The 20,102-nt window shown below is 42.4% G+C and overlaps 1 protein-coding gene across 7 annotated transcripts in view; it reads left to right on the top strand.

The window, feature by feature from the left end:
- Nucleotides 1-20,102, top strand: part of LOC124140953 (trichohyalin-like) — a 104,084-nt gene that overhangs the window by 32,917 nt on the left and 51,065 nt on the right. For 4 of the 7 annotated variants that reach the window (XM_048403658.1, XM_048403655.1, XM_048403656.1 and 1 more), the window contains exons 5-10: nucleotides 9,300-9,381; nucleotides 13,813-13,970; nucleotides 15,013-15,311; nucleotides 16,413-16,485; nucleotides 18,192-18,331; nucleotides 19,026-19,166. In XM_048403658.1, coding sequence (XP_048259615.1) covers nucleotides 9,300-9,381; nucleotides 13,813-13,970; nucleotides 15,013-15,311; nucleotides 16,413-16,485; nucleotides 18,192-18,331; nucleotides 19,026-19,166 — 893 coding nt within the window. Of the gene's footprint in view, nucleotides 1-2,284; nucleotides 2,399-3,548; nucleotides 3,586-9,299; nucleotides 9,382-10,796; nucleotides 11,151-13,812; nucleotides 13,971-15,012; nucleotides 15,312-16,412; nucleotides 16,486-18,191; nucleotides 18,332-19,025; nucleotides 19,167-20,102 lie in introns of those variants that run through there. The other 3 variants (XM_048403660.1, XM_048403659.1, XM_048403661.1) reach the window with 3 other exon arrangements.

Genomic DNA, 20,102 nt, shown 5'->3' with positions numbered 1-20,102 from the left:
ATGTAGCATTGTAAACCACCCAAGCTATGACGTATGCAATGGCGGGAACCTCACTTTTTTCCTGTGTGTGCTAGAGTCAACATCTAGCCAACCCAGCCGACCGCCCAGCCAGCCAGCCAACCGTTAAGACACAGTACAGTTGCCGCACAGACTCCATGGGCCACACATATGATCTCCCCAGACCTCCAACCAACCAAGACGAAGTTTAACTTAGAGGCTCCGTTATACATGGGCAGCGATCACAAGCTGCACAGACCGTAATCATACAGGAATCCAGGACATGAGCGGATGATGAACTGCACGGAGAACACGTGGAGTGTACAGAATATTACAAATATCCACCCCCTGGGAGCTATACCCACGGTCACTTGGAGGTGGAAGCGGAGTTTCATGAAGAGATTAATCAGGTTGATGACTCACCCCAGAGGGATTATATAGAGGGATATATGTCATCGAGGAGTTATATCACCTCATGCCTGTACTCCAACCTCCTATCCACAGCCTGCTAGACACCATAGTCAGAATGCAGGAAGACTTACTCTGCACCCAAATCTCATGCTCGTGATATCAATCACTGGATTGTCTGGTCCAGACCTGATTATTCCCAAGTCTGGATGTCTTCACAGCTATTATGGGGTCAGCGTCAACAAATACTAGCACAAATTCATTCAAGAGATATTTCCAGCTAAACCAAGAGGTTGATAATGTCACAACCAATTTCTGCTCCCAAGACAATCAACGGCAAATTGGGACATATCATAGACAAAGTCAGACAAGATACAAGGAAGGATTCCAAGCATCAACTATCAGCCTAGCTGCCAAGGCACACAGATCTTCCCATCCCCAGAAGCGTACCGGGGATCAGGAGGACTCTTCATATAGACAGCCTCCAAAGAAGAAGTTTGTCCCTGGGTAGAATTCGTTCCAACTGAGTCGGGGGTTCGACAAGCGTCAGTCTTCTCTGGAATCAACTGTTTTTCAAGAAGCATCCTATCTTGAAATCTCAAGCCGTCAGATACATATTTCATCTAGTCGGAGCCAAGCTAGCAGCAGCAAATCTGGCCGTCAGGAAGCTACTAAAGAAGCAAGCCATTCAGATACATGCACGACACCTTGATGGCATACTGTTGATTAACATGCGTATGGTTGTCCTTGGTATTGCTCCAATTAGGTACTTGTTGTTACCCTGTCTGGCGCTTGGCATTAGAGGCGAAACCAAGGACTGGTCGGCTCGGAGTCAGTATACTGAGTCTGAGTGGGGTATTCATGTTAAACTGCGGTATTGTATCTCAGTGAGCTAGCACTAGAGAGAGAGACTGTTTCTATTCTGCAAGACTCATTCCAAGGGCATCACTAAGGCTACGATAGTGAGCTGTCTTAAAGCTACCGTTGCAGCAAGTTATACACAAGCTCAGAATTCCACGCCACGTCTTTGATCCTGCTCAGCTCATGAAATCAGAGCCCTAGCCATGAGTCTCGCTTCATGGACATCAGTCGCAATAGAACAAGTAGTTTCTTGCTGTCAGTGGGCCTCACAAAACACCTTCACCATGACGTCCAACTGGAACTAGAGGTCCCAATAAGTTGTTCCTCATTTGCATCGTAACCACCCAAGCTTTGACGTATGCAATGGCAGGAACCTCACTTTTTTCCCCACATCTTACAACTAGAGGTCAATGAATTGGGGAGGTGGGTGGGAGTACTTCTGAAGTAATAGAGGTAGTATTCTTAGAATTATTAACAATGATAACTATTGTTTAATAATCCTTACGATTACTATTGTTTCAATTTTATGTTTCAAACATACTTTCTATGAACCTAGGAAACAGGCGTAAAATATCTGTTGCGGGCGTACAGGCACTCTATAAGACATGATAAAAAGCATTGTTATTTATCAGTGCCTCTGTAGCCTTGTGGTACTCTCAATGAGCTAAGATAGGAAGGTTGCATTTTTGATCCGTCGTATAATAAAGAAAACATTTGTCATTTGATTTTACATTTCATTATATTGTGATCAAATGCAAAATATCTTTTTAGCGAGAAACATTCATATGTTACAATATAAACGGAAGTTGTATCAATAAAGTTCTGGTTATATCATATAAAATCCCTGGGAGGATGACGAGGTTTATGAAGGGTGTCAAATTGAAATAATTCTAGTTAACAGTACCCATTTAACAATGTAAAACACCACAAAGGATTCAGTGATAATTATAGCAAGGTCACCAAACACAACCTTTGTACATTGGTGCAGATGACTTCCGATGTTGTGTGTGAGCAGGGCTGGTGGGGGAAGCATTGTTAATGAGCTTCCTGTGTGTGTAACAACATCCTACTTCATTCATGACACCATGGCCGAGACAAGGACTCCAGGGAAACTGTGAGGACACGATGGGTTGTGAGTATTCTCTTCAAGGGAATTAGGATTTTTTAGCTTTCACAGTTTAATCTCTCAGCAGATCAGCAGCAAATATATTACAAAGTATTTCTTCCTGTTTATGGGTTAAGCAGCTTCATACATCATTTGAGTTGATTTGTGGATTTCTCTGTTGTGATTCCAGGACAAACATCCCCCCTCCCACGCCCATGCTGGTTGCATAAGGGTATACAAGTAAGGGTCCAAAGTGTGGAGTTTGTCTGACCCTTACTTAATGTTTGAAGTAGCATTAACCTACTCACTCACTCGGGACGGTCTGGTAGCCTAGTGGTTAAAGCGTTCGCTCGTCGATTCCCGACATGGGTACAATGTGTGAAGCCCATTTCTGGTGTCCCCCACCGTGATATTGCTTGAATATTGCTAAAAGCGGCGTAAAACCATACTCACTCACTCACTACTCACGCACTCATCATCTGGTCAATACAGACCCTGATACATGACAATGGGAATAGGTGAGGTGAGGTGAAATTGGGTTTAAAGTCATGTTCAAGATTATTGCACGTATACATGCATATGTGTGAGTATGCGGCTGCTTAGTACTAGTCCGGACTATTGTTTGTTTGATAGTGCAAGCCCAGTGAAATACCATGCCTTGGTTTAACATGAACACCCCACTCAGACACAGGAAACTGAGTCAGAGATGACCAGTCCAGGGATAGAACCACTGATTTTCTGCTCTCCAGGCAGATGAAGGGGCGGTCAGGTAGCCTAATGGTTAAAGCCTTCGCTCGTCACGCCGAAGACCCGGGTACGATTCCCGACATGGGTACAATGTGTGAAGCCAATTTCTGGTGTCCCCCCGCCGTAATATTGCTGGAATATTGCTAAAAGCGGCGTAAAACCATACTCACTCACTCACTCCAGGCAGATGCTCTAATCACCAGAGGTGGTGCATTTGAAATGTATTGAGATGACGGCATCATGCATTACATACAGTGAATACATATATAAACATCACTGTCCAAACACATTGATTCCAGCAACATGGCCATCTGTGCCTGGGTGTATCGAGGGAGCAATCAATAGGCAACAAGCGTATGACAATAACTAAAGGCTGATTCGTGAACAATAATCAATGATGACACATGCACAGTGTTGGAAATGACTTTAAAATGCATCATAAAATGAAGAAAGTCTCACGTGGCTCCGTATGTATCATTAATGTGCCAGATTTCTCAGTGCATGTGTTGCATTTACAGCCTGTCCAGTCAATATTTGTTGAAGGAGTCCATATCAGTATTATTCTGGATGTGTACATACTTGTATTGATAACTGAAATTTGCAGATGTTTTGTGTTACCTCACAAATATGTTGAGCACTGCACAAACTATTGCTGACCCATGAAGATCCGGGCTAGAATAGGCCTTCAGCAACCCATGCTTGCCGTAAAAGGCGACTATACTTATTGTAAGAGGCAACTATACTTGTTAAAAGAGGCGACTAACGTGATCGGGTGGTCAGACTCGCTGACTTGGTTGATGCATGTCATCGATCCCAATTGTGTGGATCGATGCTCATGATATTAATCACTGGATTGTCTGGTCCAGACTTGATTATTTACAGACTGCCATCATATAGCTGGAATATTGCTGAGTGCTGCATTAAACAACCAACCAACCAACCAACCAACCAACCAACCAACCAACCATGCCTCATAGACAAATGTTCTTGTTTTTGTTAACCTGCTATTGACTTTCGTGAATGGTTTATACCCAAACACCATCTGGAAAGGTCAGAGCCTTGAAATGGCATTGAGTAGTTGAGAAAATAAATATAATAATTAATATTCCAAAATACCAAATCAGGATTGATTCCTTGAACATCTGATCCTTCATCACAGCTTATAGGTCATACTTCATTTTCAACCGATCCTATCCTATGTTTGATGGAGAATTTATAGTTTAATACAAGGTTTACATGTATTCTATGTACTTCATGTTTGTCACCCTATGTTTATGCTGGGCCAGAGAGGGCCACAGTATCTCATGTTTGTCACCTTGTGTGGGTGTTGGGCCAGAGAGGTCCACAGTATCTCATATTTGTCACCTATTGTGGATGGTGGGCCAGAGAGGTCCACAGTATCTCATGTTTGTCACCTTGTGTGGGTGGTGGGCCAGAGAGGTCCACAGTATCTCATGTTTGTCACCTATTGTGGATGGTGGGCCAGAGAGGTCCACAGTATCTCATGTTTGTCACCTTGTGTGGATGGTGGGCAAGAGAGGTCCACAGTATCTCATATTTGTCACCTTGTGTGGATGGTGGGCCAGAGAGGTCCACAGTATCTCATGTTTGTCACCTTGTGTGGTGGTGGGCCAGAGATGGCCACAGTATCTCATGTTTGTCACCTTGTGTGGATGGTGGACCAGAGAGGTCCACAGTATCTCATGTTTGTCACCTTTTGTGGATGGTGGGCAAGAGAGGTCCACAGTATCTCATATTTGTCACCTTGTGTGGATGGTGGGCCAGAGATGGCCACAGTATCTCATGTTTGTCACCTTGTGTGGATGGTGGACCAGAGGGGTCCACAGTATCTCATGTTTGTCACCTTGTGTGGATGGTTGGCCAGAGAAGGCCACAGTATCTCATGTTTGTCACCCTGTGTGGATGGTGGGACAGAGAGGTCCACAGTGTCTCATGTTTGTCACCCTGTGTGGATGGTTGGCCGGAGGGGTCCACAGTATCTCATGTTTGTCAACCTGTGTGGATGGTAGGCCGGAGGGGTCCACAGTATCTCATGTTTGTCACCCTGTGTGGATGGTTGGCCGGAGGGGTCCATAGTATCTAATGTTTGTCACCCTGTGTGGATGGTAGGCCAGAGAGGGCCACAGTATCTCATGTTTGTCAGCCTGTGTGGATGGTGGGACAGAGAGGTCCACAGTGTCTCATGTTTGTCACCCTCTGTGGATGGTCGGCCAGAGAGGTCCACAGTGTCTCATGTTTGTCACCTTGTGTGGATGGTGGGCCGGAGAGGTCCACAGTGTCTCATGTTTGTCACCTTGTGTGGATGGTAGGCCGGAGGGGTCCACAGTATCTCATGTTTGTCACCTTGTGTGGATGGTAGGCCGGAGGGGTCCACAGTATCTCATGTTTGTCACCTTGTGTGGATGGTAGGCCGGAGAGGTCCACAGTGTCTCATGTTTGTCACCTTGTGTGGATGGTTGGCCGGAGAGGGCCACAGTATCTCATGTTTGTCACCCTGTGTGGATGGTTGGCCAGAGAGGTCCACAGTATCTCATGTTTGTCACCCTGTGTGGATGGTGGGCCAGAGAGGTCCACAGTATCTCATGTTTGTCACCCTGTGTGGATGGTTGGCCAGAGAGGTCCACAGTATTTCATGTTTGTCACCTTGTGTGGATGGTTGGCCGGAGAGGGCCACAGTATCTCATGTTTGTCACCTTGTGTGGATGGTTGGCCAGAGAGGGCCATAATATCTCATGTTTGTCACCTTGTGTGGATGCCAGGCCAGAGAGGTCCACAGTATCTCATGTTTGTCACCTTGTGTGGATGGTAGGCCGGAGGGGTCTACAGTATCTCATGTTTGTCACCCTGTGTGGATGGTAGGCCGGAGGGGTCCACAGTATCTCATGTTTGTCAGCCTGTGTGGATGGTAGGCCGGAGGGGTCCACAGTATCTCATGTTTGTCACCTTGTGTGGATGGTAGGCCGGAGAGGTCCACAGTGTCTCATGTTTGTCACCTTGTGTGGATGGTTGGCCGGAGAGGGCCACAGTATCTCATGTTTGTCACCCTGTGTGGATGGTTGGCCAGAGAGGTCCACAGTATCTCATGTTTGTCACCCTGTGTGGATGGTTGGCCAGAGAGGTCCACAGTATCTCATGTTTGTCACCTTGTGTGGATGGTTGGCCGGAGAGGGCCACAGTATCTCATGTTTGTCACCTTGTGTGGATGGTTGGCCAGAGAGGGCCATAATATCTCATGTTTGTCACCTTGTGTGGATGCCAGGCCAGAGAGGTCCACAGTATCTCATGTTTGTCACCTTGTGTGGATGGTTGGCCGGAGGGGTCCACAGTATCTCATGTTTGTCACCCTGTGTGGATGGTGGGACAGAGGAGGCCATAGTATCTGATGTTTGTCACCCTGTGTGGATGGTGGGCCAGAGAAGGCCACAGTACCTCATGTTTGTCAACCTGTGTCGATACCCTGAGATGTGTAACAATTTCAACAGTCTGAATAGGACAAGTTCTGTCATTGATGTGTCATTGTACCCTGACAACATAAAATGTTGATTTTAGCTTTCAGTCACTGGTTTCTTTGTCTCACCTAGATTCCATTATATACAGGTCTCCGTAATACACAGGTAGTTTGAATATTGCTGACTGTGAGGTAAAATAAATGCTTTCACTGCAGCATCTCACAGCTACATCCCTATTCTATTGATTAATGTAACATACTGTTTAAACATACAGCTGTCATATGGTGGCATCAACCATTGGAATATTGAATCAGCTAGATATTTAAATAAGCAGTCATATCATCTGTGGTTTATCTTGTGAACAGTATCACATTCTAACAATTTTAAATTTGAGGCAGTATGTATCAATCAGTAGGATTAATTCTGAAATAGTTTGTTTTCAATAACTTTAAGCCCTATGAAGATCTGGGGTAAAACCCATGCTTGCCGTAAAAGGCGACTATGCTTGTCGTAAGAGGTGACTACCGGGATCGGGTTGTCAAGCTTGGTTGATGGATGTCATTGTATCCCAATTGCTAAGATCGATGCTCATGACATCAATCACTGAATTTTCTGGTCCAGACTCGATCATTTACAGACTGACATCATGTAGCTGGAATATTGCTGAGTATGATGTACAACAACAAACAAACAAACAAAAAAACATTTACTTTGAAATCTTTCAGTGTATTGTTACATGTGTCATATTGCTCAGTGTGCTTTTTTACCTTTGGCATCCGTTACCATGGTTTACAAATACCTCATGAAAGAATTAATATTCCCTCCTGCTGAACATAGTGAAGATAACATTAGTTTTATTGGCAGGAGCTCCATGACTTCCATTAAATGATACAGTAAACTACGGTTATAACGAACTCAAAGTGACTACTATTTTTAGTTCGTTATAACCGTAGTTCATTATAAGCATATATACAGCATAACTACAGCAAATAGTTGGGACTAAAAAGTAAGTTTGTTATATCCGTCAGTTCGTTATCAGAGAGTTTGTTATAACCGTAGTTTACTCTATATGTTGGGAGGATATCTCAAAGATACAGCGATGTGCTATATAATATCTAATATGTGCCAGGTCTCTTATCGACACTTGCCTCAACTAAGTGAGGGGTATGAAGCAACATATAACACATGAAGTGTTGGATTTCTAATTGGCATCTGGGGCGGTTGGTTAGCCTAGTGGTTAAAGCGTTCGCTCGTCACGCTGAAGACCCGGGTTCGATTCCTGACATGGTAGACTAACATCTAGTCTCTGAAATGAACATATCGTACATAAAAAAACAGTTGTTCAGTTATCTTAATAAAAATATAATAAAAAGGAGCCCAGTGACTCTCTTCATTTTCTGATACTGCAGTGATCTAGACTTGCAAAAAATTATAGACTTGCATGGGCTGTATTTGATATATATTTGTATCAGGGTCTGTAAGACAGGCTACCTGACATGGGTACAATGTGTGAAGCCCATTTAAGGTGTCCCCCGCCATGATATCGCTGGAATATTGCTAAAAGTGGCGTTAAACCATACTCACTCACTCACTGACTCACTCTAATTGGCATCTCTATTATAAGCGCTGAATATGTTATATTTAAAAGCTTAGAAACAAAAGGTCCCATTTTAGCAGTTCTGGTCTGAAATAGTAAGTGCTTGGTCTCTACTGCTGGACCTCCATTACCTGATTGTTCAAAGTGCCAGGGTGCTAAATAGAGGAAACAATAACAACAAATTATTTGACATGGTTTCTTAATTATTAATATATCATACATTTATATACTGCACTTATCCAGGTACTAGTATCTGCTCAAATGAGACAATGACCAGTAATCACAATACTGTCAAATGAATTATTGTAAGAGTGTTGTCTTTGAAGAAATCTATGCATAAAATATGTTCTTATGGATGTGTTTAGGTACATGGTATGTAAATGCATATGATTGCATATTCATAAATATTTGATATTAGTGGCCACGAATATGAATTCAATTCATGAATGGATATGGTTCAATTCACCGAACATGCGAGTGAATCGTAACAGCCCTATAAGTCATGCCTGAACAGCAGATCCTGGCAACTGAGGGAGACAACTCTCTACTGTGAATTGCAGCACCTTTGACAATAGGGCTGGGACGGGAAACTCGGGTACTTGGGTCGGGTGGGTACTGAGTAAGACTCAGGTACCCACAGGACTACCCGGACCTGTGGTTAGACACATGATATATTGTTTAATGACAAAAATTATCTAAAACTCTTTGGTTACACTATAAGTCACTAATGTTCCCATTTCTTTCTGACTATGCTTCCATTCCTTCTGACTTTTATATGTTTGAATAAAGATAAAACTGCATGCAGTAAATTTTAGTGTATGCATGACCAGATCATTTTACATATGTATCTAAATACATTTTGTCCAGGGCTACATTCAAACTTTTCCCAATCTGACAGTTTGTACCTATCTCTTATAATCTACAGCGGGTACCCGCATAGGTTGAGTAATAGGGGGTGGGGGGTACCTGGGTAGTAAATTTGGACTCGTCCCAGCCCTATTTAACAATATTTGGCCCTCTGTTAAATATGTAATTCAGTGTATCATGTAAGATATGTCCAATATCAAAGAACTAATCCAATAGTTGTAAGCTTACCTTTGTCTTTGTTGTACAGGACAATGAGTTCCACATCAAAAGAAGACGGAAAGATGCCCCTCGGCCTCGGGGGATTCAGGACGAGACCTTTGAGGCTGAAGGTAGGTCCTTCTATAGTGAGATTGTCCAGATGAGATGGTAATTAGCAAGCAGTAATGTACAAATAATGGGACTGTTATCTGCTGTATACCCTACAGTTAGAAATGCCACAACCTTGTCTTCGTCTCTCAGATCACACATTATTTAGGAAATAACAATGCCCTTTCTTCATGCTGAGATTGGTAAGAAAATAAAAAAAAGTATGGTAAGAAAATAAAGCAGAATATTTTAAGTTTTTTTTGTTTTCCCTTAAATTTCACCCAAGCAACAATTCTTTTGAGAAATGTCTTTAAAAATTTATTTTGCAATTTTACTTTCCTTTTGTGACCACAATCAAAAGAGATCAAATTAATTGAATAAAAGATTGAAGGATTTGTACGTTGTCACTGATGAAAGAATATCAGCAAGTAGATAGTACACTGTTTTTATTATCCCTTGACGCAAAGTGGAAGGGGGATATAGGAATGGGTGCTGTCCGTCCTTCCTTCCGTCCGATCATCCATCCGTCACCTTCTGTTTCGGATGCAGAACTAAAAAACCTTACAAGATATCTCAACCAAACTTGGCACATTGATAGGTCTGGTGATGAACTGATGCCTTTTGATAGTTTGAGATTTTAAAAAAGATTATTTTTGAGTTTCCATGGAAATGGACTTTTTTTGTTTTGACTTTGACTGAAAATGGTGGTAGTGTTCCTTGACGGAACAGATCTTGAAAAAAGTACAATATTTCTTCACCAAATTTGGCATATACCGGTAGATAGGTCTGTGCTGGTGCCTTTTGATAGTTTGGGTTTAGAGAAACAATTATTTTTCGAGTTTCCATAGCAATGACTTTGACTTAGACTGAAAATGGTGGTAGTGCTCGTTTCCAGAGCAGATCTTGAAAACTGTACAGTATTTCTTGCCTTGGACAGAACTGGCCAGGGGGCATGTGTGACCCAGTTGTCTAAGGCGCCATGATTTGCTGTGCAGAGTTGCGTCCCTTGGGCACGCCAGAAACCTATGATTGTGGGTTCGAATCCAGGTTTCGCACCAATTATGTTTCAAAGTTTGTCAGCACCATACCCGTGCTCGTGGGCTTAATTTCGGGCTTTCCTTTCACATTAAGCTGACACGCCATGATATAACTGGAATACTGTTAAAAGCGGCGTTAAACCCAACACACTCACTCACTCACAACTGGCCATGTCATCTTGGCAGGGAATATGAGTATTTCATGCTTGGTTTTAGTTATTTCTTTAATAGTTAGTTAATTGTGTTAACCACTCATAATGTTTGCAAGTTTTTGTGTCAATTTAAGGTGGCTGGTAGTTAGCCAGTCGAGGTATTTAATCTGTACCTGAAAAATAGTTTATTGCTGGCTGATTAATATCAGAAAGTGTTTTCTCATTAACAGAAGTTTAAAGTGATGAAATATGGTCAAATGTCTTCCTTTTGCTGCAAGTTAATGGGTGGTAGCATGAATGTGTGCAAAGGAAGAAATGCTTGCTCAGCATCAATTGCAAGGTCACTTTAAATTCATTTAAGCAGCAATGACCTAACGTTTCCTGATTATCTTGCCTCAGTGATAGTTCAGTTGTGTAATCCCTACAAACAATACTGGCCAGATAATTGGTTCCATTGTCTGTGTTATGTAAGCTGGCTGGGTTACAGCAACCAGACTGGAGCACATCCCCACTGATATCTGCTGTGGAGGGCATGTACTATGTGCAGGATATTTTACTTCTGGACGTTTTCATATTTTATTGGAACTTTATAAGCATTAAACAGTAAGTATTTTGTACATCAGATCATGTTATGATGTATCGTACACTCTTGTTACAGAAACATTGACTTTGGAATCCAATGAGTGTAGTGGATCATGTTCAGAAAGATTTCTGTTTGTATGTTCACCCAGTTGAGAGGATGTCATTTGTTGTTTGTCATTTACAAAAGGTGAGGGGTAAGACTTCTGCCCTTACCCACTCCCCCCCACCCCCCACCCCCCCTCTTAAAAATATATATACTTGGAAGAAACACCCTAATTGTAAATATATATAGTGAGTGAGTATGGTTTTATGCCGCTTAAAGCAATATTCAAGCATATCACGGCGGGGGACACCAGAAATGGGCTTCACACATTGTACCCATATGGGGAATCGAACCCGGGCCTTTGGCGTGACGAGTGAACGCTTTAACCACTAGGCTACCTCACTGCCCCATAAATATGTATAACTTTTGGAGGGGGGATACGGCGGAAGTCTTTCCAGGCGAGGGACAGAAGTAACTCTCGGCAGGTTTGACAGTCACATTCAACCATCAGAGCCATCTCTGTATAGTTAGGGTGGTGTTGTGGGAGTAGAAGTGTTTGCTTGACATACCAGAGACCCTGATGATGATGATTACAATGTGGGAATTGTTTCCTTCTGTTCCTCCCCATTGTATATCATGTTACAATCTATTGTAGTTGATTCACTCGTCACGCCGAAGACCTGAGTTCGATTCCCGACATGGGCACAATGTGTGAAGCCCATTTCTGGTGTCCCCCGCCGTGATATTGCTGGAATATTGCTAAAAGCGGCGTACTCACTCCATACTCACTCACTATTGTAGTTGAACTGAGCCACAGTGATCTTGAAGTGACATGTTCCCTAACTCCTTCATTAAAGTGTTCAAAAGTCGTTGTGCATGTTTCCCTGTTGGCATATCATGTTAGAACAGGTCCCCTACTTTTGCTGGTCATAAAAGATGACCAAATTGATCTGATGGTCTGGCTTGTCGATTTGGTTAATTGTGTGTAATCATACCCCGACAGCATGGATAGTTGTTCAATCTCTGGATTGTCTGCTCCAGACTTAATTATTTACAGCCAGACGTCATACAGCTGGAACACTGCTGAGTGCGGTGTTCAGCAACAAATAAACATTAAGCATGTCCTTACATAAAGTTATCACTTGGCAGGAGTCGGAATATGATTGTCTGGTTAAGTAAGTCATAATTCTCATATCCACATCTCTTAAAATGTACGTTTAGTGACACTTTGTCCCTGTTTCCATGGAATCATGATCTTCTTGTCTTTCCATCAATGCAAGAAACTAGGGCTGGGACGGGTAACTCTCGTACTCGGGTCGGATGGGTACTGAATAGGCCCCGGGTACCCACAGGACTACCTGGACACGTGATATATATTGTTTAATGGCAAAAATTATCTTGAACTCTATGGTTACACTATAAGTGACAAATGTTCACATTTCTTTCTGACTATGCATGCATTCCTTCTGACTTTATATGTGTTCATAAAGATACAACTTCTGTCAACTTCAGTGTATGCATGACCAGATTAGTTAATGTGTATCTAAATACATTTTGACAGGAGTAGGGTCAAATGTTTCCCAATCGGACATTTTGTACCTATCTCTTGAGACCATCAGAGGGTTCCTGGGTAGGGTCGGGTGACAGTGGGGTGGGTACCCGGTTAGTAAATTTGGACTCGTCCCAGCCCTACAAGAAACACCTAGAGACAAAATGTTTGGTTTGAAATTGTTTTTTGTGAGGATGAAATGTGTCATCGAGCGAAATAATGAATGCTGCGTTATACTTAAGTGGAATTCCAGCTATACCACAACAGTCTGTTGATAGATACTCCAACCTGGCCCAGGCAAACAAATCATCCACACCCTCAGGGAACTTATTCTGCCTTGAGTGCTTCTTTGGAAGTTCTTCCTATTCTGCAAGTGGAGGCACACATGCTCCAGTTGCCTGAGGTGCAGAGTTGCATCTCTTAGATGTGCAAGAATCCTATGATTGTGGACTTGAATACCAGATTTGCTCTGGTTATGATCTTAGTTTGTCAAAACCATACCCATGCTTGTGGGTTTCATGAACCTGTGACCTGTGAAGATCCGGGGTAGAATAGGTCTTCTGTGACCACGCTTGCCGTAAAAGGCGACTATATATGCTTGTTGTAAGAGGCGACTAATGGGATCAGGTGGTCAGGCTCACTGACATGGTTGATGCATGTCATCGTATTCCAATTGTTTGGATCGATGCTCATGATATCAATCACTGGATTGTCTGGTCCAGACTCGATTATTTACAGACCGCCATCATATAGCTGGAATATTGCTGAGTACGGCGTTAAACAACTAACCAAACAAAACCAAAACTTTGCTTGCCGTAAAAGGCGACTATATATGCTTGTTGTAAGAGGCGACTAATGGGATCAGGTGGTCAGGCTCACTGACATGGTTGATGCATGTCATCGTATTCCAATTGTTTGGACCGATGCTCATGATGTCAATTACTGGATTGTCTAGTCCAGACTGGAATATTACTGAGTGCGGCTTTAAACAACTTCACTTCATGTTTTCCTTTAACATTAACTGACATGCATATGAGTTGATACACAGAAATACTTTTCAATGTGGTGCTTAACTGTCGCGCCTATTGCAGGTCAGATGAACCTGACGATGACAGACGCAGACGTTGAGTCCGGGCAGGATAAGCTGCTGGAGGTGTGGCGAACACTTGGAGTGGGGCAAGATGGCTACCTCACGCTGTCCGAGCTCCGCACTGTGTGCAACTACATTGAGTTGGAGATGGATGAAGATGTGAGTTGTCGTCACCAGTCTGGAAAATGTCCTGGGTGATTTACACATTTTAGGCTGAACCAGCGTATTTTGTTTGTTTTACAATGTCATCTTAAAAATAAAATTACAATATTTTATTCCAAAATATGCATTTGAAATATATTTATTGTATAATACTTTTTGTTCCATTGTGACTTGTTTTTTGTACAAAATATATTTTTGTTTATATTTTTCATTTAAAGCCCCACCAATGAAATGTATGTGTTATCATGATGTCATATTGATCTGTCAGATCACTCATTTTAGCTCCGCCCACCGAGAGTGGTAGTTTCTTCTGGAAATGCCCCTTTAAGATATTTTAGGTAATACATCTCAAATAAACTGTGACAACATTTCTGTAGGGTTTATATTTCCTCAAGTATCTAGGGAATGAATAAAATTGATATAATGACCTAACTTACTGATTTATTGGAAGAAAATATAATACAGTAGAACATGGATATAACGAACTACAAGGAACTGGAGAAACCAGTTAGTTATATATGTTGTTCGTGATAAACGTTTTTGCTCGGAAACGTCCACCATCTTGGCTAAAGCAAAACACAATACACACATACACGTTTATACACGTTTATACACATTTCCTCACGCATCTACCGGTGATTCAGTGAAAAAGTACCCAATTATACAACTTTAAAACATTTTGTTCCAATTGTAGGATCAATGTTTGTTTTACAGACAAGATTGGTCCAAATTACATGGACATGTAAGATTAACATAAAGCAAGTTAAACAAGGTCGAATTGTCAGTGACACTTGACACTGAGTGAAATTTCTCAGTTTGCTTTTTGCGTCACTAATTAGTGGTAGATGGGCCTTGTCGGCATTCAGATATCAGTTTGCTATATCCGTTAGTTTTCTGTAGGAGTTCGTTTTGTACGTAAATTTATATGATAATATATAGGAGATAAGTCAGGTGGTTTATCAGTTCGTTGTATCCGTTTGTTTGCTCTATCCGTGTTCGTTATATCCGTGTTCTACTGTATGTGAAATGATTTCCACAGGAGGTCTGGAAGCTCTTCAAGAAGCTGGATAATGACAATGATGGCCGCGTCAGCTTTGAAGAACTACTGAAGAGTTTCAGCCAAAGCTCCAGGGCCAGGTCTCTGACTCCCTCACCGCGGCCATCGCGGAGTATCCAGCGATCCCAGAGGCCTGTCAGCACCCCAACAATACGATCTCTGTCAGCTCAGCGGAAACTGCGCCTTGGTTCCACTCCTGCGGAACGGAGTGTCACTCCTGTGGTCCTGACAAGTGGCGAGGTGACGGGTCTCTTCACAGCCCTGGACCCATGGCACTCAGGGTACGTGGTACTTGTGTAGTCATCAGTGTCAAAGTGAGTTGCAAGGCACCTCTGCATGCTGCCCGAGAGCTCTGTGGTCTAGTGGATAGAGCATCTACCTGGAGAGTGGAAGGTCGGCGATTGATCCTGGGGCCATGTCATACAAACACGATAGTACCTGTTGTTACCTTGCCTGGCACTTGGCATTAATTATGCAATAACCCTATGTCACCTCACCTCACCTCACCTCACCTCACCTGCTTGTTGTACGAACCAACTGAAATGGGGGTGGGACGTCTGCACTGTGACTTGGCTTCTTGGGTGGATTTGCTCATGCTTTCAATCAGTGGTTTGCCTGGCCAAACTCAATACAACCCTACTTGATACGACTGGAACACTGCTGACTGTGACATTTAACTAGCTCAACTTACTCGCATTCATTATTTACCTTATCTTATGGGTCATAAGGTTTGAGAATAGTTAGTCTTAAAAACTTTACACCATGTGGGGATTCCGACGAAGTATTGGTCCCTAGCAACCTATGCTGGTTGTAATAGGCGACCAAAAGGATCAGGTGGTCAGACTCGGTGACTTGGTTGATTGCTTGTCATCGTACCCTAACGGCGTGCATAGTCTTTTTTACTTCAATTTAATGAGTGCATTGTTTGGTTCCAAATACAGGGCACTATCATGCAGGTGGAATATTGCTGAATGGAGAGTTAAACAAAAAAAATCCTAAATTTAATGCATGCCATTCAGGAGCAGAATAGATACCCTGTACTTCTGTATAGGGATGGCCAGGAGGATCAGGTGGCCACAATGTCTTCAAAGTGTCCACATGATGGAACGGGTGGTCAGGCTCGCTGACTTGGTTGATGCATGTCATCGATCCCAATTGCGTGGATCGATGCTCATGATGTCAATCACTGGATTATCTGGTCCAGACTCGATTATTTACAGGCCGCTGTCATATAGCTGGAATATTGCTGAGTGCGGTGTTAAACAACAAACAAAGAAACATGACGAACTGCAGGGTCGTTGAGTACAAAGAATCTGTCAGTAGCTGAGAACACTTGGCTGCAAACAATGGCATTTATTCATGTCGTTGATATGATGTTGTAGATTTGCCCAGCCAGAAGATGTCATAGATCTCTGGGAGAAGCACAACATCATGAATGGAGCTGATATTCTCACGGTATGTTCATGGTTGCAGCAGATAATTCTGATGAAGGCATCAATGCAAATGAAATGATAGGACATCATCTATTCTTTTTCATATTTATATAAAAACATGTATTTGATATTTGTGAATGCAGTTATTTATTTTAGAAAATGATGTTCATCTGAAAAGACAAGGGTTATAACTTATGAAATTAATGCATCACCAAGTAAATGTGAAATCCCATCCCTAATATCAAATGTGTCAAGTTCCCTGGTGCCACAATTTGCTATGCAGTGTTGCCTCCCTTGGGCACACCAGGAACCTGTATTTGTTGGTTTGAATCTGAGTTTGACCTCAATATGTTACTAGCTTTGTTAGCACCTTACTGTGCTCATTATCATGGATGAAAGTCCCACATCAAGCTGACACTACGTGATAATACTGGAATACTCTGCAAGTGACATAAGCCCAACTCATTCATTGTCTCCCCTGTGGTTGTCCACTGTAACCTATGTTTGTCATAGGAGCTGACTTAATGGATCTTGTGGTCTGACTTGATCGCATGTCTAAGTTTCCCGATGGAGTGGATCATAGCTCACTGAATAGTCCATTCCTGAATATTTCCAGGTTGACACAGATACAGAAAACTACGGTTATAACGAACACGCTTACAACAAACTGACGGATATAACGAACTTACTTTTTTGGTCCCGACTATTTGCTGTAGTTCTGCTGTATATATGCTTATAACGAACTACGGTTATAACGAACTAGAATTAGTAGTCCCTTTGAGTTCGTTATAACCGTAGTTTACTGTAGCTGGAATATTGCTCAATGTGGCATCAATAGGAGGATTTTCTGTTATGTAAACACCTAGAATATAGTCTTAATATACAGATTATGGCCTTAACATACCATCATAGTATGGGATACTAGTGGTTCCTTTGAATAGTGGTTTGTACTTCTCTCACAAATCTAACGTCTCCTGTTTGACATGTGCACTAAGTTACATATTGATGGCTTGAGAGTTATCTCCCTTACTGTACGCACATGGTATTACGCTACTGTTTTGTTTGATGGCGTTCTTGAAACTAAGTAAATCCATTGACCAACCACTTCTATCTGTTATAACTTGCTAGTTATGAAGTTTGGCAACATCAAACACTACATGTGTAAACTTCCATGAAATCAATTGCACAACATGCCAAATAAGGCATATTCAAATAGAATAGGTCAGGTCAACTGATTATGTTTAAGTATTATTAAAAGTTATTATCTTTTGAACATAAACAGAAATTAGACTTTCGTTTGTTTTTTTTTCTAAATAGAACTTGCACACCTATCCCTAGACAAAACTACTTTTGAGTACTGATCAAATAAAAGTGACTTTCATCTCTCATCCATTATAGGCTTCTGTCCAATGTCCTTTTCCATGTTGGACATTATCTTCATCTCGAAATTAACATAAGGTTTGAGTAACTGCAAGGGTTGTCTCCCTTTGATCAGCAAGCAAAACCTGTTACATCTGAATCTGCATGATACATAGACTTAACTAGTTGTATTTTCTGAAAAATAACATCAATATATTGCATTTGTTAATTTAATATCACACTTGCTACCAATATTCTTGCACTCTTAAGTGTTGAATGTCACCCTCATAACGTTCAACACACAATACCTGAGACAGGAGATAGTATTACTTGATAATAATGATTCTGTGACTGCTGTTTTGTTTCAAGGCTCTTGACTTTGACCATGACACCAAACTGAATCTCTCTGAGCTGTCCTATGCGTTGGAGCAGGCTTTAGCCAATGAGAATCTAGACGCTGTCTCCCACGCTGCACTGGTCACATGCCAACAGGAACTGCGACATCTCAGGTCAGCCTCATCAACTTGCTTCCTTGGTCAAAACATGACAATAGCATATTTTCAAAGAAGGCTCTTCTGAATTTATTCCATTTAATTGTTTATATGAGTTTTAGAAGCGATTTTTTAGATTTTCTATAAGTTGTTATATTAGATGTTTTCTTTTTGATCTTCTACATCTGCTTGTCAGGCAGTGTGTTAGTTTACTTACAGCCTGATCCTGTCCATTTGTACTGGTGACAATACTTGTCCTTTCCAACAGTGGTTTTGCTGGCATGATGCCATTGAACTATAACATATGCTCTCTCATCTGTCAGCTCATGTGTTTCAACTCTCGAATTGACTGCCTCCATGGTGTAGTGGTAGACTGTCCGACCAGAGAGCGGAAGGTCTGGGGTTTAGTCCCCGGCCGTGTCATACCAAAAGAGCTCGGACTCAGTATTCTGTGTCTGAGTAGTGTATTCATGTTAAACTGCGGCATGGTATCTCAGTGGACTAGCACTATAAATCAGAAATCAGGATCAGTCCGGACAAGTACACACGCACACGCACACGCGCACGCGCACACGCACACACACACACACACACACACACACACACATGGTAATTTGCTAATGAGCTTTGTGGCGACCCTGTTCTATTGAACACTACACGCCAATAGTTTTGTTTCTCTTACTTAATATTTCTGGCTATGTGTTGTTGCCAGATCGTGTGTCGATGCATTGACGAGCGAACGGGACAAGTTGAAGTTGGACCTGCAGGAGTCCAACGCCCGAGCTGTGCTGCTGGCCAAGGAGGTTGACGAGAGGCATGCACACATGGAGAAGTCTAATGAGTCCAAGTTGTTGTGAGTTTACACTAACAGAATTCACTTTCTTCAGTTGATATCATCCAAGTGGGACATATGCTGGTTGTTATAGAACAAAGTCACTAGTTTGAAATCGATTCTAGTTTCTGTCTAGTTCAGCTCAAATAAACTCCTCCCCAATGGGCATTATGATAAAAATAATTGCCTATTTAGGTTGCCTGTATTTCCACACCCCTCAGGGGCATGCTCAAAGCTCTATTATTACCCCGGTCACTGGATCAGTATGCACTCAAGAATCATTATCAGCTCCCTTGGGAGTATACAACCCAAGCTGCCTGACCACATTGCCATCTCATCCTACTGGGTGAACAGAGGCACATTTCAAACAAAGTCACTTGTCCAAGGAGATGCCACATGTGTTACATGTGCTCCAGTGTGGGGCAGGACCGAAGCCCTAGAAACTCAGCTTCCTAAACGCGGTCACCCATCCAAGGACTCTCCATGACTGACGTTGTGTAACTTCACCTGGTTTGTGACCTGTGCGCTGTGCGCTGTGCACGGGACCACAATTCTGGGTAAGAGTAGGCCCCCCGAATCCTATGCTGGTAGTAAGAGGCAACCAAATGATTCGGGTGGTCAGGATCAGTGACTTGGTTGTGAGCGTGTTTACCTTGACGATGTAGATTCACAATATTAATCAATTAATAGACCCGTGAAGATCCGGATTAGTGTAGGTCTTCAGCAACCCATGCTTGCTTGTAAAAGGCGACTATGCTTGTCATAAGGGGCATCTAATGGGATCAGGTGGTCAGGCTCGCTGGCTTGGTTGATGCATGTCATCGTATCCCTATTGCATGGATCGATGCTCATGATATCAATCACTGGATTGTCTGGTCTAGACTCGATTATTTACTGACTGCCGTCATATAGCTGGAATATTGCTGAGTGAGGCGTTAAACAACAAACAAATACAAT

The sequence above is a fragment of the Haliotis rufescens genome, unplaced genomic scaffold (assembly GCF_023055435.1).
Source record: "Haliotis rufescens isolate VD_foot unplaced genomic scaffold, xgHalRufe1.0.p SCAF_3, whole genome shotgun sequence".
In the NCBI taxonomy this organism is placed as follows: domain Eukaryota; kingdom Metazoa; phylum Mollusca; class Gastropoda; order Lepetellida; family Haliotidae; genus Haliotis; species Haliotis rufescens.
The sequence above is the reverse complement of the archived record's forward strand: the minus strand, read 5'-3'. Positions and strand labels throughout refer to the sequence as shown.